The sequence below is a fragment of the Sarcophilus harrisii genome, chromosome 4 (genome assembly GCF_902635505.1).
Source record: "Sarcophilus harrisii chromosome 4, mSarHar1.11, whole genome shotgun sequence".
NCBI lineage: Eukaryota > Metazoa > Chordata > Mammalia > Dasyuromorphia > Dasyuridae > Sarcophilus > Sarcophilus harrisii.
The window spans coordinates 94,265,263-94,289,217 of record NC_045429.1 but is presented as its reverse complement, the minus strand read 5'-3'; the positions used below and the strand labels follow the sequence as shown (position 1 = coordinate 94,289,217).

General features: G+C 38.6%; 1 protein-coding gene across 1 annotated transcript in view; it reads right to left on the bottom strand.

The window, feature by feature from the left end:
* Nucleotides 1-23,955, bottom strand: part of PKP1 (plakophilin 1) — a 79,671-nt gene that overhangs the window by 4,232 nt on the left and 51,484 nt on the right. The window contains exons 5-13 of the mRNA XM_031937120.1: nt 20,732-20,939; nt 18,464-18,641; nt 14,133-14,247; nt 12,615-12,770; nt 11,459-11,635; nt 7,144-7,297; nt 6,277-6,463; nt 3,587-3,668; nt 1,635-1,741 (exon numbers count right to left, since the gene is read on the bottom strand). Coding sequence (XP_031792980.1) covers nt 1,667-1,741; nt 3,587-3,668; nt 6,277-6,463; nt 7,144-7,297; nt 11,459-11,635; nt 12,615-12,770; nt 14,133-14,247; nt 18,464-18,641; nt 20,732-20,939 — 1,332 coding nt within the window. The 3' untranslated portion in view covers nt 1,635-1,666. The remainder of the gene's footprint in view (nt 1-1,634; nt 1,742-3,586; nt 3,669-6,276; nt 6,464-7,143; nt 7,298-11,458; nt 11,636-12,614; nt 12,771-14,132; nt 14,248-18,463; nt 18,642-20,731; nt 20,940-23,955) is intronic.

Sequence of the window (23,955 nt, the reverse complement as noted above, 5' to 3'; positions counted from 1 at the left end):
GAACTCTCTTCCCACTCATCTCTGCCTCCTGGCTTCTTCAAGATCTAATTAAAGTTTTATCATCTACAGGAAATTTTTCCTGATCCCATTAATGCTAATGCTTTTCCTCTGTGATTAGCTCCACTTTATCCTCTATATACCTTGTTTTTCATGATAGTGTACTTGTTGCCTCCTCATTATGTTGTGAACTCTTAAGAGCAAACTGTTTTTTGACCTTCCTTCTATTCTTACTATGCCTGGCACATAGTAGACACTTAAATGCTTTTTGACTTATTGACTCTCACACACACACACACAATCTCTCTCTCCTTTTCTCCCTTCTCCCTCTCTTTTTCTCTCTCTCCCCTTCCTTCCTTTTTTACTCCCTCTCTGTCTCTCTCTCTCTTTGCCTTTCTCTATCTGTCTCTGTCTCCTTTTCTCTTTCTCTGTCTTTCCTTCCTTTCCCATCCTCCCTTTTCTCTCTGTCTGTCTCTGTCTCTTTTTCTGTCTGCACACACTCACTGTCCCAAGTGTGTTTCTTTGCCTCTTCAGCAAGAAAGAAAGTAAGCTCCTTGAGGACAGGGCATGTGTCACATATCTCCTTGGCATCTTCTCTATTCTGTAGGACAATTCTGGGCATGTTGTGAACACTCAAACATGTTGATCTGAATTTAATCATATTCTCAATCCCTCTCCTCCACTTCTGTGTTGAAACTAAACTAAGAGCAAGGAGTATCTGAAATCTCATTGAATCCAGAGCAAGATCAATTTGGACACAAGTAGTGCTTGAATACAGTCACACACACCCCTCTGTCTGACAGTTCACATGTTTCCTCATTTTCCAGTCTCAGCTTGACAGTCACCTCATCTGGACAGCCTTCCCTGATCAGCCTCAACTTGTTGTGGGCTCCTTGGCTCTGTGTATGATGAGCTGAATATTCTCAGCCTCCAGCTTTTAATTTCCAAACACTCAATGCCCTTTACTGAGTAAAGTCTCATTTTCTAAGTGCTATTATGCACTTTTCCCTATATGTTTTATGTGCCTTCCTAGACTATACAGTTTTTAAAATGTAGGCTCTGTTTTATTTCTTATGTCTTTATTCCTTTCTCCACTTTCTATTCACAAGCTCCTAATCCCCACATAATGCTCAATTCAACTTGTAGATTGACTGTCAGGCCATCTCAGTGCAGGATATCCTTGAAGCCCCACATCTGTCCAGATGTATTAGATGGAATAAGCCCAGTTAATTTGAGCCTGATCTGAGTTTCCCAGCATATACTCTGGACCCTAAAGAAATCCACTCCAAGAATCCCACAACCTTGGTGCCATTAAAGACATGTCATATACCAGAAAGTGGATAATTATGGAGAAGAGAATAAGTTGGAAATGCCAGCTTATGGCATTTGGCACTGCCAGGAATGACTGTCTCTTCTTATTCTTTAATCTGAAGACAGACAATTCAATGTCCCACTGGATGATGCAACTAGGTTCTCTTAGAGCTGTGTTGTGCTATATAACAGTCAAAGGGGAAATTGTGGGACCTTGATATGGATATAGCATCCTTTCTACACTGTAGTGTCCTAAAGAAACAAGGGTCATATCTATAATAATCTAGGGTAAGGTCTCTCTTACCCTAATATTAGAGAATTCTCACCTGCAAGTTGAACATATGATGATGTCCTTTCCTTAGAATCGGGAGCTGAAGTTCCTTAGGACATTGGTCCCAGTTAAGGATCCCAGCATGTTCCTATCGAACCCTTGCTGCAGGGAGAGAAACATCAATAACGTAAAACATGATGAAACAAAGAGTGGATGATCAGTGACTTTCTGCTAGCATAATAAGCTAGAGGTCTCACTTTTCTTGGGGAGCCCAGTTTCAGTGTATATATGCATATACATATATACATAGGTGGATGGATAATATTATGTATATATGTGTATAATTATATATATATGCTATATATACACAGAAAGAAGTTATGTATATATATATATATATACATATACAGAAAAGGAGAGGAAGGGGGAAGAAGAAGGAGGAGGTGGAGGAAGAGGAAGAAGGAGGAGGAGGAGGAGGAAAGAGAAGGAGGAGAAGAAGGGGAAGGAAGAGGAGGAGAAGAAGAAGGGGAGGAGGAAGAGGAGGAGAAAGAGGGAGGAGAAGAAGAGAGGGAAAGAGATAGAGAGCATTAATTAGGGTTTTTGCATGCATATATGTACCAGTGATGACACACATACATAAATGTACTTTTTTACATATATGTAAATGAAGATATGTTTTATTTCCACAGATAGGTTTGCATTCACATGTGCATACTAAAACATAGCACCAAGACAAGTCTAGGGCCTTAGGCTAGCAAATAATTATGTAAACTTTTACAATAAAAGTAAATGGCCTGTGTGCTCTAAGTCTCCAAAGCACCAGGGATTCAGAGGCAAAAGCAAACTCATATTTCTCCTGAATTTGGGCTCTCTTTGAGAAACTTGGAGTCAGAAACTGTATTTCAATACTACTTCTGACATTTACTGGGTAGGATATCATGGCAAATAGATTTAAAGCTGAGAGGGATCTTAGAAAGCATTTCATCCAGACTCCCTCAATTTATAGATGAAGTATTGAAGTCCAGATTGGCAACAGAGGCAGGACTGGAATACAGACCCTGAATCTAGTGCTCTTTCATTTTATAGCATTGCCTTCCAAGTCACTTTTAACCTCTCTGAACCTCAACTTCCTCTTCTATATAATGAGAATAATAATATATGTGTGCGTGTGTGTGTATTACAGGGAAATGTAACAAGGAGTGACTGAGAAAATAAAAGTAAGGTGTCTTGCAAATTTTAATGTTCTGTATAAATTTCACTTGTATTATTTTCTTTTCATGCTTTCAGTTGACTTTTATCTAGCATGTATCATATATAATATTCACTTTCAATTATCCACATAATGTAAGGGAGGTGATTGCATAAAAAATCAATACAATTGTATGGTTTTTTAAAAAAAATCCAATTTCATTTTTTAATGTATTACACTTTTTCTTTCTTCAGTAAATTTACTGGGATATCTTCTGAAAACACTTAGCCTATTCCTTCCTTTCAGAGATAAACTTATGATGGTAGTTGTGGGAGGGACTGTATACCAAAGCAATCTGGGTGAAAGGGGGAAAGACAAGATTGGAAATGTACAGATGATTTCTTGATCCCAAGTACTTATTACTTTGCATTTATTTTGGTTAATTTCTTCCCATAATTTTTGTCTATTGTAATCCTTCTGAGTTATTTCATCCACAATATCAGCTATCTGTTCAATGACAATTGTCTTTATTGGAGCTGTTGGCTCCACATGAACTTAAAGTGTCAAGAACAGATCTATGCAGTATATAACTTAAGCCCTATTAATCCATGGATTCATTAATCTTCTCCTTGACTACCCAGGGCATCATGAATAAGTTTGTATATACCTTTAATTTGTCTATCCTCCATCTTTTTCACCAAAGTAGAGACTGTTAAATAGCTTGCTGAGATCTTGATAGGCTATGGCTATAGCCAATACCAGTGGGGTATTCCATGGAAGGTGATTAGCACAGAGGGAATTAATGACCTTGCCCTTACCTGTCTGAGGACACCCTGGAGCTCCTTGTTTGACCACATATCAGAGAGAAGGAGTCGGGCAGCTTCTGCGGCTTTTGGTGAACTATTGGGCAGAGGAAAAAAAGGTAAATCATGAGGAGATAAGCATTGAGTCATGGGATGCAGCATTCATTCTTCCTCCCTTCTTTTTCCTCAAATAGTCCCAATAAACATAAATAGCCAAGTTCCTGGGTTTGAGAAACCTGGCGAGTTTCTTAGGTCTATAGGAAGAATACGCCTTAGCAACAAGAGGCACCGGGGTAATATCTGCTTCTCTAATGAGAGTCAGTAAATTTAATCCAGTCATTTGGATCTACTCTCAGGTGGTGGAAACATTTTCTTCACTCCTGACACTAGTGTTCCATGTTACCTCAGCAGACCCCTTTCCATTTCCTGAGCCTGAGAGCTCCAAAGAACCAAACATTTCCTCCATTCTCTTTCTCTAGCCCTTAGGAGGTAATTCATGACTTTCATGGAAGTTTTTCTTCCTGGTTTTTATCCTACTTGTATGATTGATCCTTCCCAGTCTCTTTTGCTGGATATTTATCTAAGTCACTCCAATTAACTGTGGGAATCTCTCAAGGATCTGTTCTTGTCCCTCTTTTGCTTTTTTTTTCTCCTCTATACTAATTTTCTTGGTGATCTCATCATTTGCCATAGATTCAATAATCTCTTCGACATGGATGATTTTCATTTCTATTTATCCAGTCCTAACTTCTCTGCTAACCTCCAATGGCCTACTGGACATCCTGACCTGCATGCCCCATTGATATCTTAGCTCAACATATCCCAAACTAAACTTATTATCTTCCATTTCACTCTAAACTCTCCCTCCTTTCTAACTTCCCTGTTATTATAGTGAACAACATCCTCCTCTCAGTCATTCAGGTTTACAACCGATTTGTCATTCTAGACTTCTCTCTTTGTTTCTCTCTCTGCCTCTTCTTCTCCCTATCTCTGTTTCTCTCTGTGTCTCTTTGTCTCTTTCTTTGCCTTCTTTCTCTCTCTGTCTGTCTCTGTTTTTCTCTGTATATGTTCCTATCTCTGTGTATTTCTCTTTTTTCCATCTCACCTATCTTTGTCTCTGTCTCTGTCCTCTCTCTGTCTCTCTCTGTCTCTGTCTCTCTCTCTGTCTCTCTCTCTCTGTTGTCTCTTTCTCTGTCTCTGTCTCTGTCTCTCATGCACACACTGTGTCTAGGCTGATACTAATCTATCTTCACAACATCTCATATATGTCCCTATCCTTCCTCAGACACAGATACCCCCTGAATGGAGCCCCTCATCACCTCACTCCTGAGCTCCTGCCATTGTTTCTGGTGGGTCTCCCTGCCTCAAGGCTTTCTCCACTCCAGTCACTAAAGCCATCCTCCTAAAGCAAAATTCTCACATAGTCGCTCCTCTCCTCCACAAACTCTATGACCTCCAAGATCAAACCTAGAATCCTCTGCTTGGTTTTCAAGGTCCTCACAATCTGGGTCCTTTCTACCTTTCCAATCTTCCCCTTTACTTCCCTCTGAGTATGCTGAGATCCAGTGACAGTAGCCTGAAGTGCTATCCCCTTATCCTGGGCATTTTCACAGGCTACCCCTCATGCCTGAGATGCTCTCCTCCTAATCTCTCCCTTATGGCTTCCCTGAGGTCACAATTCAAATCCTTCCTTCTGCAAGAGGCCCTTCCCCATCCTGTTTCATGTTAGTGATAGAATGAGAGAATATTTACAAAAACACTTAGCACAGCGCCTGGCACATAGTCAACACTGTATAAATGCTGAAATAAATTTCTATCCTTATATGTCTGCCTAAGTCATTGCAGACTCCTGAGGTTTGGGGCCCTGGGAACTGATGGATATCTATCATTATTAGCAGGACCTTGGGAGAGCCCTATGTCTTCCCTCTGGGATTACCTTTATTTGTTTCTACAGAGTTATTTGCTTGTTGTGTTGTGTTCTCCTATTAGCCTGCAAGCTTCTTAAGGGCAGGGACCATCTTACTTTTTTTTATATCCCCAGTGCTTAGCACAGCACCTGACAGATAGTAGGAACTTGCTGACTTCACTTTTTTGAACCTTGATTTGGGCGTTAGCCCTATGTGTCCGCCACTCCTGTGGGGGTGGCCTCTAGAATGTAGAAGCAGAACAGCCAAACACAGGCTATCTTTTATCCATGAAAAGAAAGATCAGTCTTTACTTTTTTCCCATCCCAACCTCCTTATGAAAAATGTTTTCTAAAACTAGCTAATACTTATAGAGAACTCCAAGGTTTGCAAAATGTTTTACAAATACTATCTTATTTGGTCCTCACAACCACCCTGGGAGAGAGATGCTGCTGTTATCCTCATTTTGCAGATGAGCATCCTGACTTGCCCAGTGTCTGAGGTAAGATTTCAACTCAGTTCTTCCAGGCCCAGTTCTCTAGCCACTCCACTACAGAGCTGTCTTCTTCTTGTCTATGCTCATTCTTGAATCGCTTTATGAAACCTGACTCAGAATTATTTCTCTTTGGTGGTAAGATGCCATGGGAAGAGAGGAGTGGAACCCCAGTGTCTTCTCTCCTATCCCTGGTTGGTGAGTCTATCTACTCTCTTTTGGTGAAAGGCATGAGATCTCACATGTAGGGTGCTCTGCTTCCCATTCTTGGACTGACTCACCCCTCTTTCTGCCCATTCCCTTCTTACCCACTCCGGCACATGTTGACCACATTATTCAGCATGCTGCTGGTGAAGTGCTGCTTTGCCATCTGGGGCAAGGAGGTCATCAGGTTTCTCATGGTGTAGCAAGCAGATGACATGATGTCCCCTGAGTTGCTGGTGTTGCCCGTTTGGCTAGAGAGGAGACGAGTCATCTCTGGGAATATTTGGTTCCCTGTAAGAGAAAGAGGTGCGAGGACAGGTTCAGGATACCAGAAAATCAGTAAATGATACAATGAGGTCTTTAACTTTAACATCATGGTTTTCCACCATTTGGCTATCAGGAAGCATTGAGCTTCCAGTGGAAGATGTTAATTTGGTACTGAAAGACCTGTATTTGAATCCCAGTTGTGCTACTTAGAACTTGTGTGACTTTGCGTAAGTTTTTCAACCCATATGAGCTTAGTATTCTCATTTATAGAATGAGAAGATTGGACTTAAAGCCTTTGAGATTCCTTCCAACTCCCATGGGACTCCATTGGAATCCATCAAACCCTATATCTATCATTAAAGCCCTGTTCCACTCCAGCCAGAATCCTCAGCTCTTCTATACTAACTTCCCAGCTTGGACTCACTGCTCTGTCCAATTTTTTCCTTATCACCATATTCTGAGGACTTTCCCCTTAGTCTCATTCCTTTTATCATTTCATTTCACAATCCACGCACATAGACAGTATTTAATAAATGATTGCTAACATGAATTTCTATCCCCAAGCATTTGCCTAAGCCAATGTAGATTCCTGAGATTCCGGTCCCTGGATATCTTTACTTATTAGCAGAATTTGGGGAGAATCCTTCGCTAAAAGAGATTAGGGAGATTATTTAGGAGGGAAATACATGGTGAACACCTCTTACCCATTGCTCTGTGCAGCACAGGATGTCGAGACATGTTACTCAGGAGGGAGGCTCCAGACCTGACCACATCAGAGTTGCTTGATTGAAGAAGGCGGGCAATTTGAGGCAACCCTTTTTCCTTCAGCCCAATCAACTGGCTCATGCCACTGGACATCTAGGAAAGAAATGTAAACCCATCACTGGTCTTGTGGATTACAGGAAAGATAACACTGCTCTTAATTATCTGTGTTACCAAGTACTAAATCAGTTTAAGGAATCATGAGTGAGTGTTTTCTCTGATCACAAATATATTTTAAAATTTTATTATTATAGCTTTTTATTTACAAAATGTATGCATGGGTAATTTTTCAATATTAACCCCTGAAAACCTTCTGTTCCAACTTTTCCCCTCCTTCCCCCCCCACTCCCTCCCCTAGATAACAGATAGTCCAATACATGTTAAATATGTTAAAGTATATGTTAAATCCAATATATGTATACATATTTATATATTTATCTTGCTGCACAAGAAAAATTGAATCTAGAAAGAAAGAAAAAAACCTGAGAAGGAAAACAAAAATGCAAGCAAACAATAACAGAAAGAGTGGAACTGCTGTGTTGTGGTCCACACTCATTTCCCATAGTTCTCTCTCTGGGTGTAGCTGATTCTCTTCTTTACTGAACAATTGAAACTGGTTTGAATCATCTCATTGTCCAACCACAAATAGATCATAATCCCTCAATGTCTCAAATTATCTTCATGATTTCCTATAACTGAAAGCTTTCAGCATCTGGTGGTCAACTTTTTGGATTCTTTGACCTTAGCTAGATTGGTTCTCAAGCAACAGATACATCATCTATCATTAGACTCAAATTCACAACTTATCCACCTTGATCTTTTGCTTTAATAGTATAGCTTTTAAGAACCTAAGCCCACATGGGTTCTGTCAATAAAAAGTTATTTTAAAAAAATAATAAATAATATCTTGCAGGAAAGGAAAAAAAAAACTATCAAACTGTGCATACCCTTTGATCCAGCAGTGTTACTACTGGGCTTATATCCCAAAGAGATCTTAAAGAAGGGAAAGGGACCTGTATGTGTAAGAATGTTTGTGGCAGCCCTCTTTGTAGTAGCCAGAAACTGGAAACTGAGTGAATGCCCATCAGTTGGAGAATGGCTGAATAAATTGTGGTATATGAATGTTATGGGATATTATTGTTCGGTAAGAAATGACCAACAGGATGATTTCAGAAAGGCCTGGAGAGACTTACACGAACTGATGCTGAGTGAAACGAGCAGGGCCAGGAGATCATTATATATTTCAACAACAATACTATATGATGATCAATTCTGATGGACATGGCCATTTTCAGCAATGAGATGAACCAAATCAGTTCCAATAGAGCAGTAATGAATTGAACCAGCTACACCCAGCGAAAGAACTCTGGGAGATGACTATGAACCATTACATAAAATTCCCAATCCCTCTATTTTTGTCTGCCTGCATTTTTATTTCCTTCACAGGTTAATTGTACACTATTTCAATGTCCAATTCTTTTTGTACAGCAAAATAACTGTATGGACATGTATACTGATATTGTATTTAACTTATACTTTAGCATATTTTACATGTATTGGTCAACCTGTCATCTAAGGGAGTGGGGGGGAAGGAGAGGAAAAATTGAAACAAAAGGTTTTGTAACTGTCAATGCTGAAAAACTACCATGCATGTAGCTTGTAAATAAAAAGCTATAATAAAAAAATTGAGAAATTAAAAAAAAAGAACCTCTCTTTTTTTTAACAATGTGGTGATTCAAGGCAATCATGGGATAGAAAATGCCATCTGCATCCAGAGAGAGAACTGTGGGGACTGAATGTGGATTGAAACATAGTATTTCCACCTTTTGTTGTTGTTTGTTTGCTTGTTTTTTTCTTGTGTTTTTTTTTCTTTTGATCTGATTTTTCTTGTACACCATGACAAATGTTTAAAAGAATTGCACATATCTAATCTATTTCAGATTGCTTGGTGTCTTGTGGAGGGGAAAGGTAATTGAGGGAAAGAGAAAAATTTGGAACACAAAGTTTTATAAAAATGAATGTTGAAAACTATCTACATGCATTTGAAAAAATAAAATACTATTTAAAAAAAGAACCCAGTTATCACCTTCAAACCATAATGAGGCATTCCAGGTCAAATCCATTAGATTAAAAGTTTCTTAAGGGCAGGGATTGTAGCCCTAGCACTTAGCACAATGCCTTGTACATAGCAGATGCTAATAATTGATTGATTATTGACTATTTGTCCTCACATGTTGGACCAACCACAAAGGAGCTGTAATCACACAGACATCCTGAATCCACATGGTTTCAAATCACAGTCAGATCCACCTGCAAGTCCTACACATTTTATTTAATGGGAAAGAATACTAATCTGATTGTCAAGAGACCCAGGTTCTAGTCCCATCTCTGCCACTGAAGAGTTGTGGAACCTTGCATAAGACACTTGCCCAGAACTGAAAACTCTAAGGGTAGGAAGGGATCCTGGAAGCCATTTTATCAAACCATACCAGAACAAGAATTCTATTTACAATATACCAGAAGAGTAGTCTTCCAACTTTTCTCTAAAGTCTCAGCCTCTTATTCAAAGACCACTAACGAGGGTGGTCTACCTCCAAGACTATTCATTCTAGTTTTGTATAACTATAATTGTTAGGAAGTTTTTTCTTATATCTAAAATGTTAGGAAGTTTTTTCTTATATCTAAAACGTATCTGGATAACTTCCACTCATGTTCCCCACTTCCTCCTCCTAGGGCTAAGTAGATCAACTCTCATCTCTCCTTCATATAACAGCCATTCAAATACTCAAAAACATCCTTACCCCTCACCTACATCTTCTTTTCTCTAGGCTAAATGTCTGCACTGTAGATGACCATTCCTCTTATAGCATAAACTTGAGGCTCTTCCTATCCTGATTGTCCTCCTTTGGACATTTTCCAGTCTCTCGCTGTCTCAGAATCCTTATATGTAAAACTCAAATATCTCACCTCTCTGATTTTCTGTGAGACCTAAATGAGATATTATATAGAAGCCCAAGAAGCAATTCCAGGAGAATTCTAAGAAACTTTTAAAGAGTAATTAATGCCTAGACTATACAAATTATTCTTCAAAAAATTAGAAAGAACATACTCTGTTAAACTTCTTTTAAGAGAGCAACATAGTCCTAATACACAAACCAGGGAAGGAAAAGGTAAGGAAAGAGAATTAGAGAACATCAGTAATCCAATATTTGGAACAACATCCTAGCAACAAGATTAAAACAATGTATCTAAAAAATTATGTTATAATCAATTTGAATTTTTACCAGAGATACAATGCTGATAATTATAATTTAGAGAAGAAATAATTTTGAAATGAATGAACATATGTCCCAGAATAAAAGATTACTGTCATATCAAAACATCTAAAAGGAAATTAAACACAGCAAATACTCAGGTGAGTATTTATTGGGTTGAAGCAGTTTAAGCCACATTGAACACATTTTTAGAACCCAGAATGTTTATCCTGGAGAGGATATCCTGGAGAAGTATCAAAGCAATTCTTGATACTCATAACACTACTGGTAAATGGGTGGACAGCCGGTAAAATACAGTAGGGAAGAGTGGATTCTTTCAAACCTTCATAAAATCAAATATACTCAAGTCTCAGAAAGGGAACTTTAATCTTCCAGTAGGGAAACTGCTTTGATTTGGGCCCCCTTGAATAACAAAATTGCCCCCTAAATCAATCTCAGAAGTATATACACTAACCTAAGGAAACAGAAAATTTTACATTTTAGAAGGGAATGGATGAGGAAGAAAGTAGAGGAAAACAAGAGTTGGAAGAGAGAAGGGGGAAAGAAAACAGATGATAGAGAAGGGGAAGGGATAGAGAGAGAGACAGAGAAGAGAAAAAGAGCTTAGATAAAGAAGAGTGAGAGAAGAAACTGATAGAGTAATAGGAGAGAGACAGAAAAAAAGAGCAGAGGGAAGCAGTGGAAAGAGAAACACACAGAGAGACAGAGACGGAGAAACAGAGACAGAGAGAGGGGGAAAAGAGGAGAGGGAGACAGGGGAGAAAAAGGAGAGGGAGAGAGGGAGAAAGAAGTGAGAAATAGAGTGAGAGAGACAGAGGCAGAGAATGATAGAGGGGGAAGGTAGAAGGAGAGGGAGAGAGAAAAGGAAACAGAAAGAAAGGGGGGAAGAAGAAAGAGAGAGAGAGGGGGAAAAGAAATAGAGAAAGAGATGAGTAGAGGAGATGGTGATGGAGACAGGGAAGTTGGAAATAGGTATTCTCACCAGTCCTTTGCTAGCAGTGAGGTTCTGCAGGGCACCAGCACAAGCTTCCAGGGTGGCATCTTTCTTGCTCTTGCCCATGAGGTTCAGGTAAGTACGAATGGCATCAGAGTGATAGAGCCAGTTACTTCCCTTTGGTTTGGTTTCCTCCTCAGGCAAAGGTAGGTCATAGTTGTTATTCTAAAAGACAAATGGCAGATCATTAGGAAAACTCAACTAAGGAGCCTTAAGCTGGATCTAAACAAGTGATCTGAATATATTTTCCAACCACTTATCCCTGCCCCTGGTTATCATGGTATAGGAGAGAGAGAGAGAGAGAGAGAGAGAGAGAGAGAGAGAGAGAGAGAGAGAGAGAGAATGAGAATGGAAGTTGACCTTGCAAACAGAAATAGTCCCACTGGCTACTTCCTCAAGTCTGGGGGACTCTGATATGTCCCTAGGATTTTTCAAATTCTGTTCAAGTGGAGCAAATCCAACTTGAAAAAAGGTAGAATTTGACTCAATGATCCTGACAACATTAGGGAAAAATGGATTCTTTCAAACCCTCATAAAATTAAACACATTCATGTATACTCTGATAACAGGCACTGAGATCAATTAATGTGTTTTGAAAAGCATAATTTGTCACATTTGGCGCAAGTCTTCAATCCAAGGAATGAAGGCATAGGCTGTTCTCTAGCCCCTGCTTCTGAGGATTATTCTACTTCCCAAGTAGGTCATATTAAACTCAGGTCTCCCTTGAGTGGCAGGGCATCCGAACTGGCTTAGGGTCCAGAGCCAGAAATAGGTGATTGCCATACTTAATCCTCACAAGTTTTCTCTATAATTCTATGTATTTTATTTTATGTATTAAAAAAACTCTGGGAAAGGTTCTGTAGGTTTCACCAGATGGTTCATGATACCAAAAAAAAAAATTGATGATTAAGGGGAAAACTGGGAATCAGTAGTAGGATAGTGAAGTAACAATCCCAAAGTATTCACTGTATTATATTATATTATTTTATATTATCATTGAGTGCCATTTCAGCTCCATGACAGTGTGTCCCAGACAAGTACTGGCACTTGATCTCCCACTTTTCCTATTATCTGAGTACATCCCTGAGGCTTTATTCCACCTGGCTCTGCTGGGCTGCCAGGGGCAGGTAGAAAAGTTCCTTACCATCATCTTTTCATTCCTGTTGCTGAAACAGCCTGTGGAGGACTTGTCAGTAAAGGTATTGCGGGCATTATACTCCAGCTGGCTATAACGGGTAGGCACCTCAGCATCCAGACGGTAAGACAGATTATGCAGGATACACATGCAGTTTTCCACAGACTGAAAGTAAACAAGAGCACAGAAGCCTGATTTCCCTGCCCAGCCTGAGCAGACCTCATGCTTTCACCCAAAGCACTGATCATCCAGCTCAGGAGAGGATCAGAATAAAGAATGGATGCCCCAGGCAGGATTGGTGGGCCATCATAACCATTCTCTATCCCTCCCACCAGCTCTGGGTAATACCAATAATCTCCAAACTCCAAAAAAACAAAGGCCAGCTCTTCGGTTTTGGAATGCATAACAGCTTACATTTGTGTAATACTTTATAGTTTTTACAATATCTCCTCAAAAACCTTGAGAGTCAAATAGCACATGTGAACACTATTTTCTCCATCTATGGATGAGCAAACCAAAATTCAGAAAAGTGAAGAAAGTTGCCCTTTGTCACAGGGTTGGAAAACTGCAAATTATATGCTTATAATAACACAGGTTTATAACTTTAGAGTTGTAAGGGACCATGGAGGTCACTTAATCCAATGCTCTTGTTTTGCAGATAAGGAAACTGAGTCCCAGAGAGACTGTCACTTGCTTAAAACCACAAAGAGAGTAGGTATCAAAGGTAGAATTTGAAACTACATTTTCAAGAACCCAATGCTCTTTCCACAGTCAATTATATTTACTTTATTGAGGGTAGGGGGAAAGTGGAGGGATAATGGCAGGAAATTTATCTAAATCGAGCCTAGTCCAGGCTAATGTTAGAACTGTTAGATAATGTTAGATACTGTTGAGCTTGGGATTTTATATTTTAAGTGAATATGTCTCAAAGAGGAGAAACAATGTGGAAAATTGAGAGATGGTTGTAAATAACTACAAGAATGTCTTTCCTCCTAAAGCTGGGTCTTTATTGTCTACTTTGACAGCCTACTTTGATGGCAGAACTTGTTCTCCGTGTAGTCACTGATGTTCAGAAATCCCCAAAGTTCAGTTCTTCACCTTACCAGTGTACAATATTTCTTATATCATCTAAGTGATTCCCAAAGGCAAACTCCTGTAGGTTTTATTTCTGTGTGCCAAAATGCCATTGAGATGGAAAGAACCAACAGACTCTATTGGCCCAGACTTGGACATCACTTTCTACAAGTTTACACACTCTCTGGGCCATCACTCTTTACTAGTCTTCAGAACCACACAGTCTTATCAAAGTATCTTAATTAGCCCAGTTCACATTCTTAAAAGGTCCTGAACAAGCTTTATAGTTTCGCTTGGATTTAGAGATGGGAACTGTTCAAATAGAGGCAACAGAACTGACTCTCCCATTCTTGGATTCTCTGGCTTGATTCTGAGGCTAAGTTTGTGGAGAAGGAAAAGGACAATCTCTGGGAAGGAGAGGGGTTAAAGACTAGAGTCTAAAGGACCTCTTACCTTGTCATCACAGCGACTGGCTGCCACACAGTTCTGGACATAGGATATAAGGGAATCAATCAGCCCTGGGTAGTTACGCATAGTCTGGCGTCCAGCATCAGCTGAGCTCAGGTTCCTGAAAGAAAGGAGGAGCATTAAGGAGAGGAATAAAAGAGGAGAGAATGTGGACCGAAATCGAGAAAAGAAAGAATTCATTCAGAAGTATATTTACAAGAATTATTAAGTTCCAATTATATGTAAAGTACTTACATTCTATGGAGGGAATACAATGTACACATTGTTAAGTATATCTACAATACATTCAAAATAAATAAGAATTGATTTTAATTGAGAAAGCCCCATAACTACAGGGATCAGGAAAGGCCCCATAGAAAAGGATACCTTAGCTAAGCCTTGAAAAGAGCAAGAATTCTAAGAAATAAAGAAATTTTGGCAGGGACAGCCTCATATTTTAATCTTAGATACAGGAGATGGAATGTTATGTACAGGCAGAGGTGTGCTGCAACTGGCTTGTGCCAATTTTCTTTTCTTTTTTTTCCCCTTGAGGAAATTGGGGTTAAGTGACTTGCCCAGGGTCACACAGCTAGGAAGTGGTAAGGATCTGAGACCAGATTTGAACTCGGGTCCTCCTAACTTCAGGGCTGGTGTTCTATCCACTGCGCCACCTAGCTGCCCTTTTGTGCCAACTTTCAAGAGCCAATTATGAAATTTTCACATAAGCATTTATATCTTGGAAGCAGCAAATGCTACAAATCACAGATTGATTGATTATTTTGTTGATCATTAAGACTTAAGAAAGTGATGGATAAAATGTTAATAATGCAGATTAAACTTAAAAGTTGTTATATATACTTTTGTTTTTGGAGAATTAATTGTTAAACATTTCTAGCATGTCCCTGTGGACAAGGAATAGAAAATAGCCTGAGTGGCTGCACTACAGAGAGAATAAAGTGGAGTAATATGAAACAGGGCAGGAAAGCAACTGGAACCAGGCTATTAAAAGTTTTAAAAATCAACAGAGGAGTTTGTATTTATTTATCCTGAAGGCAGTAGAGAGTTATTGATTTATTCTTTCATTTATTCATTTAAAAAGCAATTATTGTCTACTGTGTGCCAGGTGCTTGGAATATAAAGACACCAAAAGTCCCTGCCCTCACAGAGTTTAGATTCTCTTGAGAAAACAATAACAGGTACACACAAATGTAAATACAAAGTCCTAAATGTCTGTTGATCAGGAGACTGGCATGGTCAGACCTGCTTTAGGAATATTAGTTTGGCAGCTAATTGGAGAAGGGAGGACTGGAAACAGGGTCACCAATTGGGGGATTGTTGCCATAGTCCAGGGAGAACTTAGGGTAGTGATTGTGTAAATGGAAAATGGGAGAGGGTGAGTAGGTAGGAAGTCAGTGGAGACCAAAGGAGAGGGAATAAACAGAAGGAAAAAAGAGAATGAAAGTAGGATGAAGAATGAGGGAAAGAGTGGACTAGAGGAAAGAGAATAGGGAAAGATAGAAGGAGAAGAAAAAAAGGGTAAAAAAAAAAGAAAGAAAAGAACAAACAAGATGGCTAAATGCCATCCTATCATGAAAGAGGCTGAGATATGGCCCCATTTGAACTCTGTTTAGATGCCATCTTCTCTGACCTACTTTCTGCCCACTCACTCTTCATGCCCATCATTTTACAACCTTACTACCACTATTACTATGGTTGGTACTCCACACAAACCCCTGGCAATACATTTGTCCCCCAAGTAGGTACTCACTTCATAGAGGTCTAGATGTCCCCTCTCAATGTTTCTCCTATTGGGGGAACACCCCTCTGGTGCAGAAGGACACAGATGAAGTGGCTGTTGGCCAGGGACCTGATCCATCTCCCCACCCAATCAAGCTGGCAAATATGTTTTCCCAGCTGCCATATCAGGCAGGTTCCCAAGCAATCTGGGCCCATCTGCCTAAGGTGGGTGGAGCTGCTCTTCTCCCCCTCCAGCAGCTCCATAAAAGCCTTAATTACATGGCTTTTTCATCTCCAAACCTCACTGTGCCTCAGCAGGCTATGGGGCAGGTGGTCTATTGGAAAGATTATAAGAAGTAGCAACAAGTTGAGACAAAGAATCGCATCCCAAGAAACTCTCTCTCTGGACTTCCCAAGAAACTTGCAAGTTCCCTCAGTGGAAATTATTTACAATTATGTGATGCTAGTAGAACTAGGTGGCTCATTGTATAGAGTGCCGGACCTATAGGCAGAAGACCTAAGTTCAAGTCCAGTCTTAGACATTTATTAGCTGTGTGATGCTGGGCAAGTCACTTGACACCATTTACCTCAGTTTCCTCATCTGGAAAATGAGGTGGAGAAATAAATGGCAAACCATTTCAGCACCTTTGCCAAGAAAACCCTGAGCCACAAAGAGTCACATATGAATTGAAATGCCTGAACAAACAGCAACTAAAAGTATTCATCTCCTTTGACTTCATTGATCCTTATTATTCAGCAAATATAGAGGGAGAGATAAAAAGCAGAAAATCCCTGAATATATAAAAATATTCATAGCAGTACTTTTTGTAGTAGCAAAAAACCCAAAACCAAATAACATACTGGAAGTAGAATGGGTGTCTGTGGATTGGAAAATGGGTAAAAAAATGTAGTATATACATGTGAAGGAATCTTATTGTGTCATAAGAAGTAATGAATATGAAGAATTCAGAATGATATGGAAAGACTTGTACAAATTGATACTGAATAAAAGTAGTGAAATGAATGGATCCACATATATAATGAATATAATAATATTTTTAAAAATCTCTAAAAGGCATCAGAATGCTTATGAAATGCAATGATCAGTCTTGGTTTCAGAGAACAGATGATGAGATACATCTCCCTCCTTTCAATAGAGAAATCCCAATAGAGAGGAGAAGTACTAAGGGTGCAGAATGTTGCATACAGTGCTTGGTAAAGTCTCTGCATTGGTTAATTTTGCAAAACAGTTACGTTTTGATTTATTTTAGAGGGAAGATTCTGTGGAATAACAGACTTCTGCAGAGTAACTATGGAAAAAATAAAGTGTAACCATAAATCTTTTTTTTCTTTAATAATAAATTTTTTTTTCTAATGGAAAAGATTTAAACCACTGAAGCAAGGTATAAGTGTTAAAGGGGATCCTGCCTTTTCTGAATACCATTGAGTGGCACAGGATTTGCTGTTACATAATGATCACGCCCAGATTCCAGTACCCAACAGCTCTTGCTGAAACTGCGTTCTACCATAGCCACACCCTGTTTTGGAACTTAGAACACTTTGGGCATAGATGAAGTCTTAGTGCCAATCTATATGACACAGTGGCCTAAGGCTGAACGTGACTCATTAGCAGAAGTCTTTGTGTAGGGAGATTCACACAGCACAAGGAGAGAATTTGGGCGAATAAAGGAGGAAAAACAAAAGAAAAACAAAAATTAAATTAGTTAAATCAATAAAGATACATACATTTGGTTACTGACTAAGTATTGGCTGTTGTGCATGGAAATACATATGTGTATACACATGCTGCACATGTAATGTAGATACTAAACAAAGAATATAAGTGAAGATGTAAGAATGAATAAATTTAAATGGACATGCTACATAAGTAAGAAACGAGTATAAATGAACATGTAAGAAAGGATGAATGTGGAATGGGATGAACACATAATAAATGTACAAAATGATGAAAATAAATGAACATGCAATATGTGTAGAAATAATAAAAATAAATGAATATATAATACATGTAAGAAACTAGTATAAATGAACATATTATACATGTTAGAATGAGAATAAAGAATTTGGTATTAAAAAAATGTCAGAAGATTCCATGAATTGATGCCGAGGGAAATTATCAGAATATACACGTACACACACAAACTCTCTCTCTCTTTGTGTGTGTGTATGAATATATATTCATATTCATGGAGGATTATATACATAATGATTACAACATTATAAATGGAAGGAAATGAAATCAGCCACTACCTGTAGCATCTTATAGGTTACTTGTAGTGATCAAAGATGGTCCCAAAGAAGAGATGAGACACTGCAGCCCCTCCCTCCTCTGCAGATGTGTGTATTCTGTATATTCCCAGGCAAATATTATGTGTAGGTTGGTGTTTAAACTGCTTTTCTTTTTTTCTTAAATTTGGTTATATTTAGATGATATAAAAATAAATAGTATCAATAAAAATAAACATAAAAATTTCTCTGAACCAGATGGATATGGGACTAGAAGGACCCCATCGACTGAGGAGTCAAAGCTGAGTTGTCCTGTTTTGTGCCAAGTACAGGTAGACAAAGAAACAATTCACCTCAAACAGCCGGTGGCATTGAAGAAAACTTCTGGGTCCACTGTTTCTCTGGACATGTTGCTATTGCCATCACACCATCCAGAGAAGGGGATTATAACCCGATCGGTCAGAACAGGGAGGGCTTCATTAATGAGTTCTTGCTTCAGCTCATCAGTGGAAGACAGATTCCAGAGCAGCCCTAAAGAAAAAGGATCTCCTTTTAGCCACAGCCCCTTGCTGCCAAGCTTCAAGAAGTTCAGCAATTTGTCTTCCTGCCTGTTCTATAATATACTCTCTATAAATTCCTGAAAAGTAGTCATCTAATCTTTGATACTTGCAGTGATGAGGAGCTCACTACTTCACAAAGTATCCCCATTTCACTTTCAGATCATTTTAACTATAAGCAAAGTTCTCATCTAAACACATTCACTCTCAGCAATTCCCAACAAATAAACAGCTCTCTTGCCAAGGAACTTATTATTTCATTGGTCCTTGGATGTATAGCTTCTCTTCTTAACTAGACTACAATTTCTTGGAGGATACTGCTTTGTTTTAGGCTTCCTTGTCTTGAACAGCATGGGAAGCGGTGTTGCACTGTGGATAGTTTGGGGCTTTGAGTCAGGAAGTCTGAGTTCAAACTCAGCCCTGTATTAGCTATGTGACCATGACTAAGTCACAACCTCTCATAACTTCCTTTTCCTCACCTGTAAAATGGCCATTAAAATTTCCTTTCAGAACTGGTATGAGGGAAGCACTCTGAAAGTTTTAATATAAATATAAGTTAGTATTAGGTCAAGTCTGAACACATAGTAGGAGCTCAAAAGATAGGCTGAGTGATTATTTCGTCCACATATTTTGGCACTTTATTATATCCAATCTGACATTGTTCTTTAATTAAAGCTGGTGTCCAGGTGGATTCTAAGTGCCTCAGAGGCAAAGACACTTCTTTTACTGCTGTTGTCATTAAGCAACATTAATAGAGAAATAAAATAATATGATTAATAACATAATAATGGATCTTATTGTTTGTTTACACTTGTAATGTTTGAAAAGTGCTGTTCTTACAGCAAGCCTGAGAGGTCAATTTTTACCTGCCTCCCCAATAAAACAAATATTATTATCCTAATTTTACAAATGAGGAAACCAAGACTTATGGCTTCCACAAGTTCTGTGAATGTAACAGAATTCTACTAATAATTATTGAATTGAATTTCTCCTATCAGACATACTTTTTCACCATCTGTCTGCTAACCCTGTTCAATCTTTTGCTTAGGTGGCTTTCATACACCTAAAAAAGCCTCCTGCTTCTATAATCCTATCTATAACTTTACATCTTGGAGACACAAGTCAAACTTTTCCTTAGGACCTAAGCTGAGTGTAGTCCATCAACCACTAATCCAAACACAAAGGAAAGCTCATATTGAGACTAAATCTGTTTTTTTTTTTTAATTTCTATTCATTGCTCCTCAGTTTGCCTCTTAGGCCAACACTAATCTCTTTTCCATATCACATTCTCTTAATTCATGTCCCCCTTAAGTTTTTTTTTTTCCTTAAAAACATCCTCAGTGCCTTCAAATATCTTTACACTGCATAGTTTTGAGATCCTTCACCATCAAGCATGCCCTTCCCCAAATGGATGTTCTTTACCATATTAAAGCCTTTTGAACACCATTTGTTGATGGAAGGGGTCCATTCCTCTTTGTCATACTCAACAGTAAGCTCCTCTCTACTTTTGAGGGAATTCAAAGAATAATTCCTAAATGTTTATACCACCTCTATAAAAGGGAAGTCCACTTTGCTAAGATGACTGTCAGATATGGCACCCAGTAAATATTTCCCCTTCTTCTGAAATACCTACAAGTTTTTGATATCTTTAATCATATTTGATTCCCAGGCTTGGATCATGTGTAGAAAAGAAATAGCAGTCAATTCCTGGGCAACTTTGTAAATCCGTTGTCCTTTCTTGTTTCAGATCTTTTCTCTGAGAACATTGGACTAAATGATCTATAAGATCCCTTTAGCTCTGGAATTCTATGATTCTCATATTTCTGAGCCCCCAAATCCATTACTTTGTTCTCTTGCTGCATCACAGTAGCCAAACTAATGACACAGGGTCCCCCAAGATATAGAAACTGTAAACTCCATCCAAACTAGTTTGCATGACCCTACAAACTAATCCCTGGTTGCCCAAGAAGTTTACAGTCCCTACATTTTTATTCCCTTAGCTTTCCCTCTTGGAGGTAGGGAGGAGGAAGAGAGAGAGAGGTCGCGGAAGGGAAAAGAACTCACCAGTGAGCTGCTTCTGTATCTCAGTGCTCCCAGTCCTCCTCAGGAGGTTCACGGCCTCCGGGATCCCATTCTGTCTCCTGGTTTCAAGCTTGTTAGTGGAGCTTCTGAAGACCAGGTTGCGGAGGGCTCCAGCTGCAGCTTGCTGGACATTTTGATTGGGGCTCCGGAGAAGAGACACCAGTTTGCAAATTCCTCCCAACTGGTATACCTAGAGTAGCAGGGAAACCACCAATACAGAGAGTCACAGATTCATCTCAAGGTTAGATTTGACACACCTAGGGAGTTAGGTAGAGTGCTGAACCAGATTGCATAAATACTATTAGAATATCCTGTCCTTTTTACAGTTGGGAAAACTTTCCTCTCACCTTTCACCTCATCTAGTTGACAAGATTCAAAGTAGATTTTTTTTCAGACCAAAGTATCCACTTGGTACTAAATTCTTTAAGCTAATTATATGCATAATTCTCAAAGCTAACCATGCATGGCCTTTATAGAGCAGTCCCTGACAAGGTCTCCCTAGGATCATCCTAATTCAGTGATTCCAAGGTCAGAGGCGAGGAGCTCTTGCTTCTCATTACTACCAGGAGAAATGGCATCTACCCTGCTTTTTTTAGGTGGCTTATAGAGTCCAGAGTATAGAGATTAGAAAGGGCATGGAGTGGGGTGGAAGGGAAGAGCACAGGGTCAAGAGGAAGTATAGACTTGCCTAAGAGATTTCCTAGATTCATAGCCAGTACCAAAAGACCTCTTCCATGACTGCATCTACACTGGTTACTAGAGCATAATCTAGATCCATATAAAAAGGTCGAATTTTTGTTTTAGCTGTGGACACCAACAAAACCATCTAAATTGGAAAAGTCCTAGAATCTATTTCATTCATTTAACAAGCACAATGGGCATTGTGTTAAGTGTTAGGGATACAAGAATAAATATGAAACAGTACCTCTCCAAGAAATTAATATTCTATTATAGAAAAAAGTGTGTGGACAGAAAAATAAATAAAAGACATTTTAAAAATATAACCTAAAGTCTTGGACCCCTCAGACTATGGGCTTCCTGTGACTTTGGTCCAATTCTATGGGACTGTCCCCAAAAGGATCAGTTTTTTTCCAGGTAGAGAGATGGAATTACTCAAAAAAAAGCTTTCAATATAATTTCGGCATAGCTCATGTCTAAGTTTCCCCAAATGTGAGAAACACAATTTCCAGCTTTCATTTGAAGTAAATTAAAATCAGAAATGAAACACCCTTTATTTTATCATACAGTTTAGAGGGATTTATTTTATTACCTAAATTGGTCCAAGAAAGTATAAATATGCAACAGAGGACTAGTGACATTTGTATCATCTCAGATCAATTTCCAAATGTAACAGATCCCTAAATATGCCCAGGTTTCTGATATAAAAGACCCCAAATCATCAAAGTAAAAGAATACAATTTTTAAAGATATATTTGTCATTTTAAAACAAACTCTAGAAGTATGATGAAGTAGAAAGCATATAGAATGGGTTCAAATTCTACCTTTTTATTTTACCACCCACCTATGTGATCTTGGGCATGATTTACCTCTCTGGGCCTAAATGTTCTCATCTGTAAATTGTGTGTGTATATATGTGTGTAAATTTGACTGGATGACCTACATTTAAAGTCCCTTTAAGTTTTAAATTCTATAGCCTTTGATCGTATGATTCCTAATGCAAAGTAAGGACGATTCTTCAGCTGTCTAAGTAGGATCAATTTAGAAAGAAGACTAATTGTTCATGTTAAACAATTAAATATTTCCTTCCTCTTCATCGAGGTGTGGGAAATTTGGGGAGCTTAGGATGTTGCATAAATTATAAGATATGGTTTCAGTTGGTCTTATTTTACAGTTGTCCTCATTTTAAGGAAGAATAGAATATGGAAGGGAAGGGATGGCAGTAATGAATGTTCAAAATGAATCAATAAAACATACATATATAAGACATGTATGAATATATAATATACATTATATATATGTATATATACACATATATGTCTAGTTAGTAAAAAAAAAAAAAGTTTGAAGATGATTTCAAATGAAAATCAGTCCAAAAGAAGCAATGAAGTAAACTTGGAAAAAAAAAAGTACTTCTGAGATCAGACAACATAGGTCAAATACCATCTCTGACTATCAGTATATATTTGGATAAGTCATTTAATAGTTCCCTGCCTCATTTCCCCATCCATAAAAATAAAGGAGCTAGATTTGATGGCATCTTTGGACCCTTACAATTCTAGATTTACCATCAACCCCAACTGTTGTGTTAATTTCAAGCAAGTATCTATTAATTTCAGAAGTTTTGAACAAGGAGTTAAAATCAGACAGGGACAGGTATTGAGGCTTCTAGGGCTTCCTTCCCACCTTAGAGAAACAGTCAGCACCAGCTCCTAAGAACCCTGCCCTCCTTCTTCTAAGACAATTGAATATAGAATTTGGATTCAGATTTCTTGGAAGAGAATTCTCCTGATTTCTAAATCAACAAGAATTGCTTTTAATGTATTAGGAACCATCTGGATTACTGTGTACTTGACTGAAACACCATGATGAAGTGGGAAGAGCGTTGAATGGAGCGTGCAGTGGACAGTTCTGTCACTACCTGTGTGTCACCTTGGATCAGTCACTAATGGAATTACAAAACATCTGGTCTCAAAAGGACAAAAGAGATCATCTCATCTAATTCCCTCATTCTCCTATAAAAAAAATAAATCCTAGAGACAAGTTAAAGGCTTGCCTAAAAAACATAATTAGTAAATAGCAGAGTTGAGGTTTGAACCCCAATCTTTAAAGCCTCCATATCCTGCATACCATACTTCCTATCACTAGATGTCACTAAATTTCATAGTACTAAATTATAATAATAGGTAATAATAATAACTATCATTTAGATAGTGTTTGAAGGTTTATAAAGGCTTTATATATGGTATCTCATTTGATTGGGATTATTAGGGACAACCAGGAAAACAAAAGCAGGAAAGTTAAGTAAGAATATTTGGAATTATAGGGAGTTGGTGAATGATAGGGATGGGGGGGAAGAAGGCAGAAAAAAAAAGGAAATGTTGATGATCACACAGCCTAGACCTATTTATGGGTCACAGCAAGTACTCCAGCCTACTCCAGGGGGCTGTGCAGGATGAGAAAGAACCAGCAGAAAGAAAGCCTCCACTCAACTTTAAACATAGAACCTGACCCACATCTAGGACTTG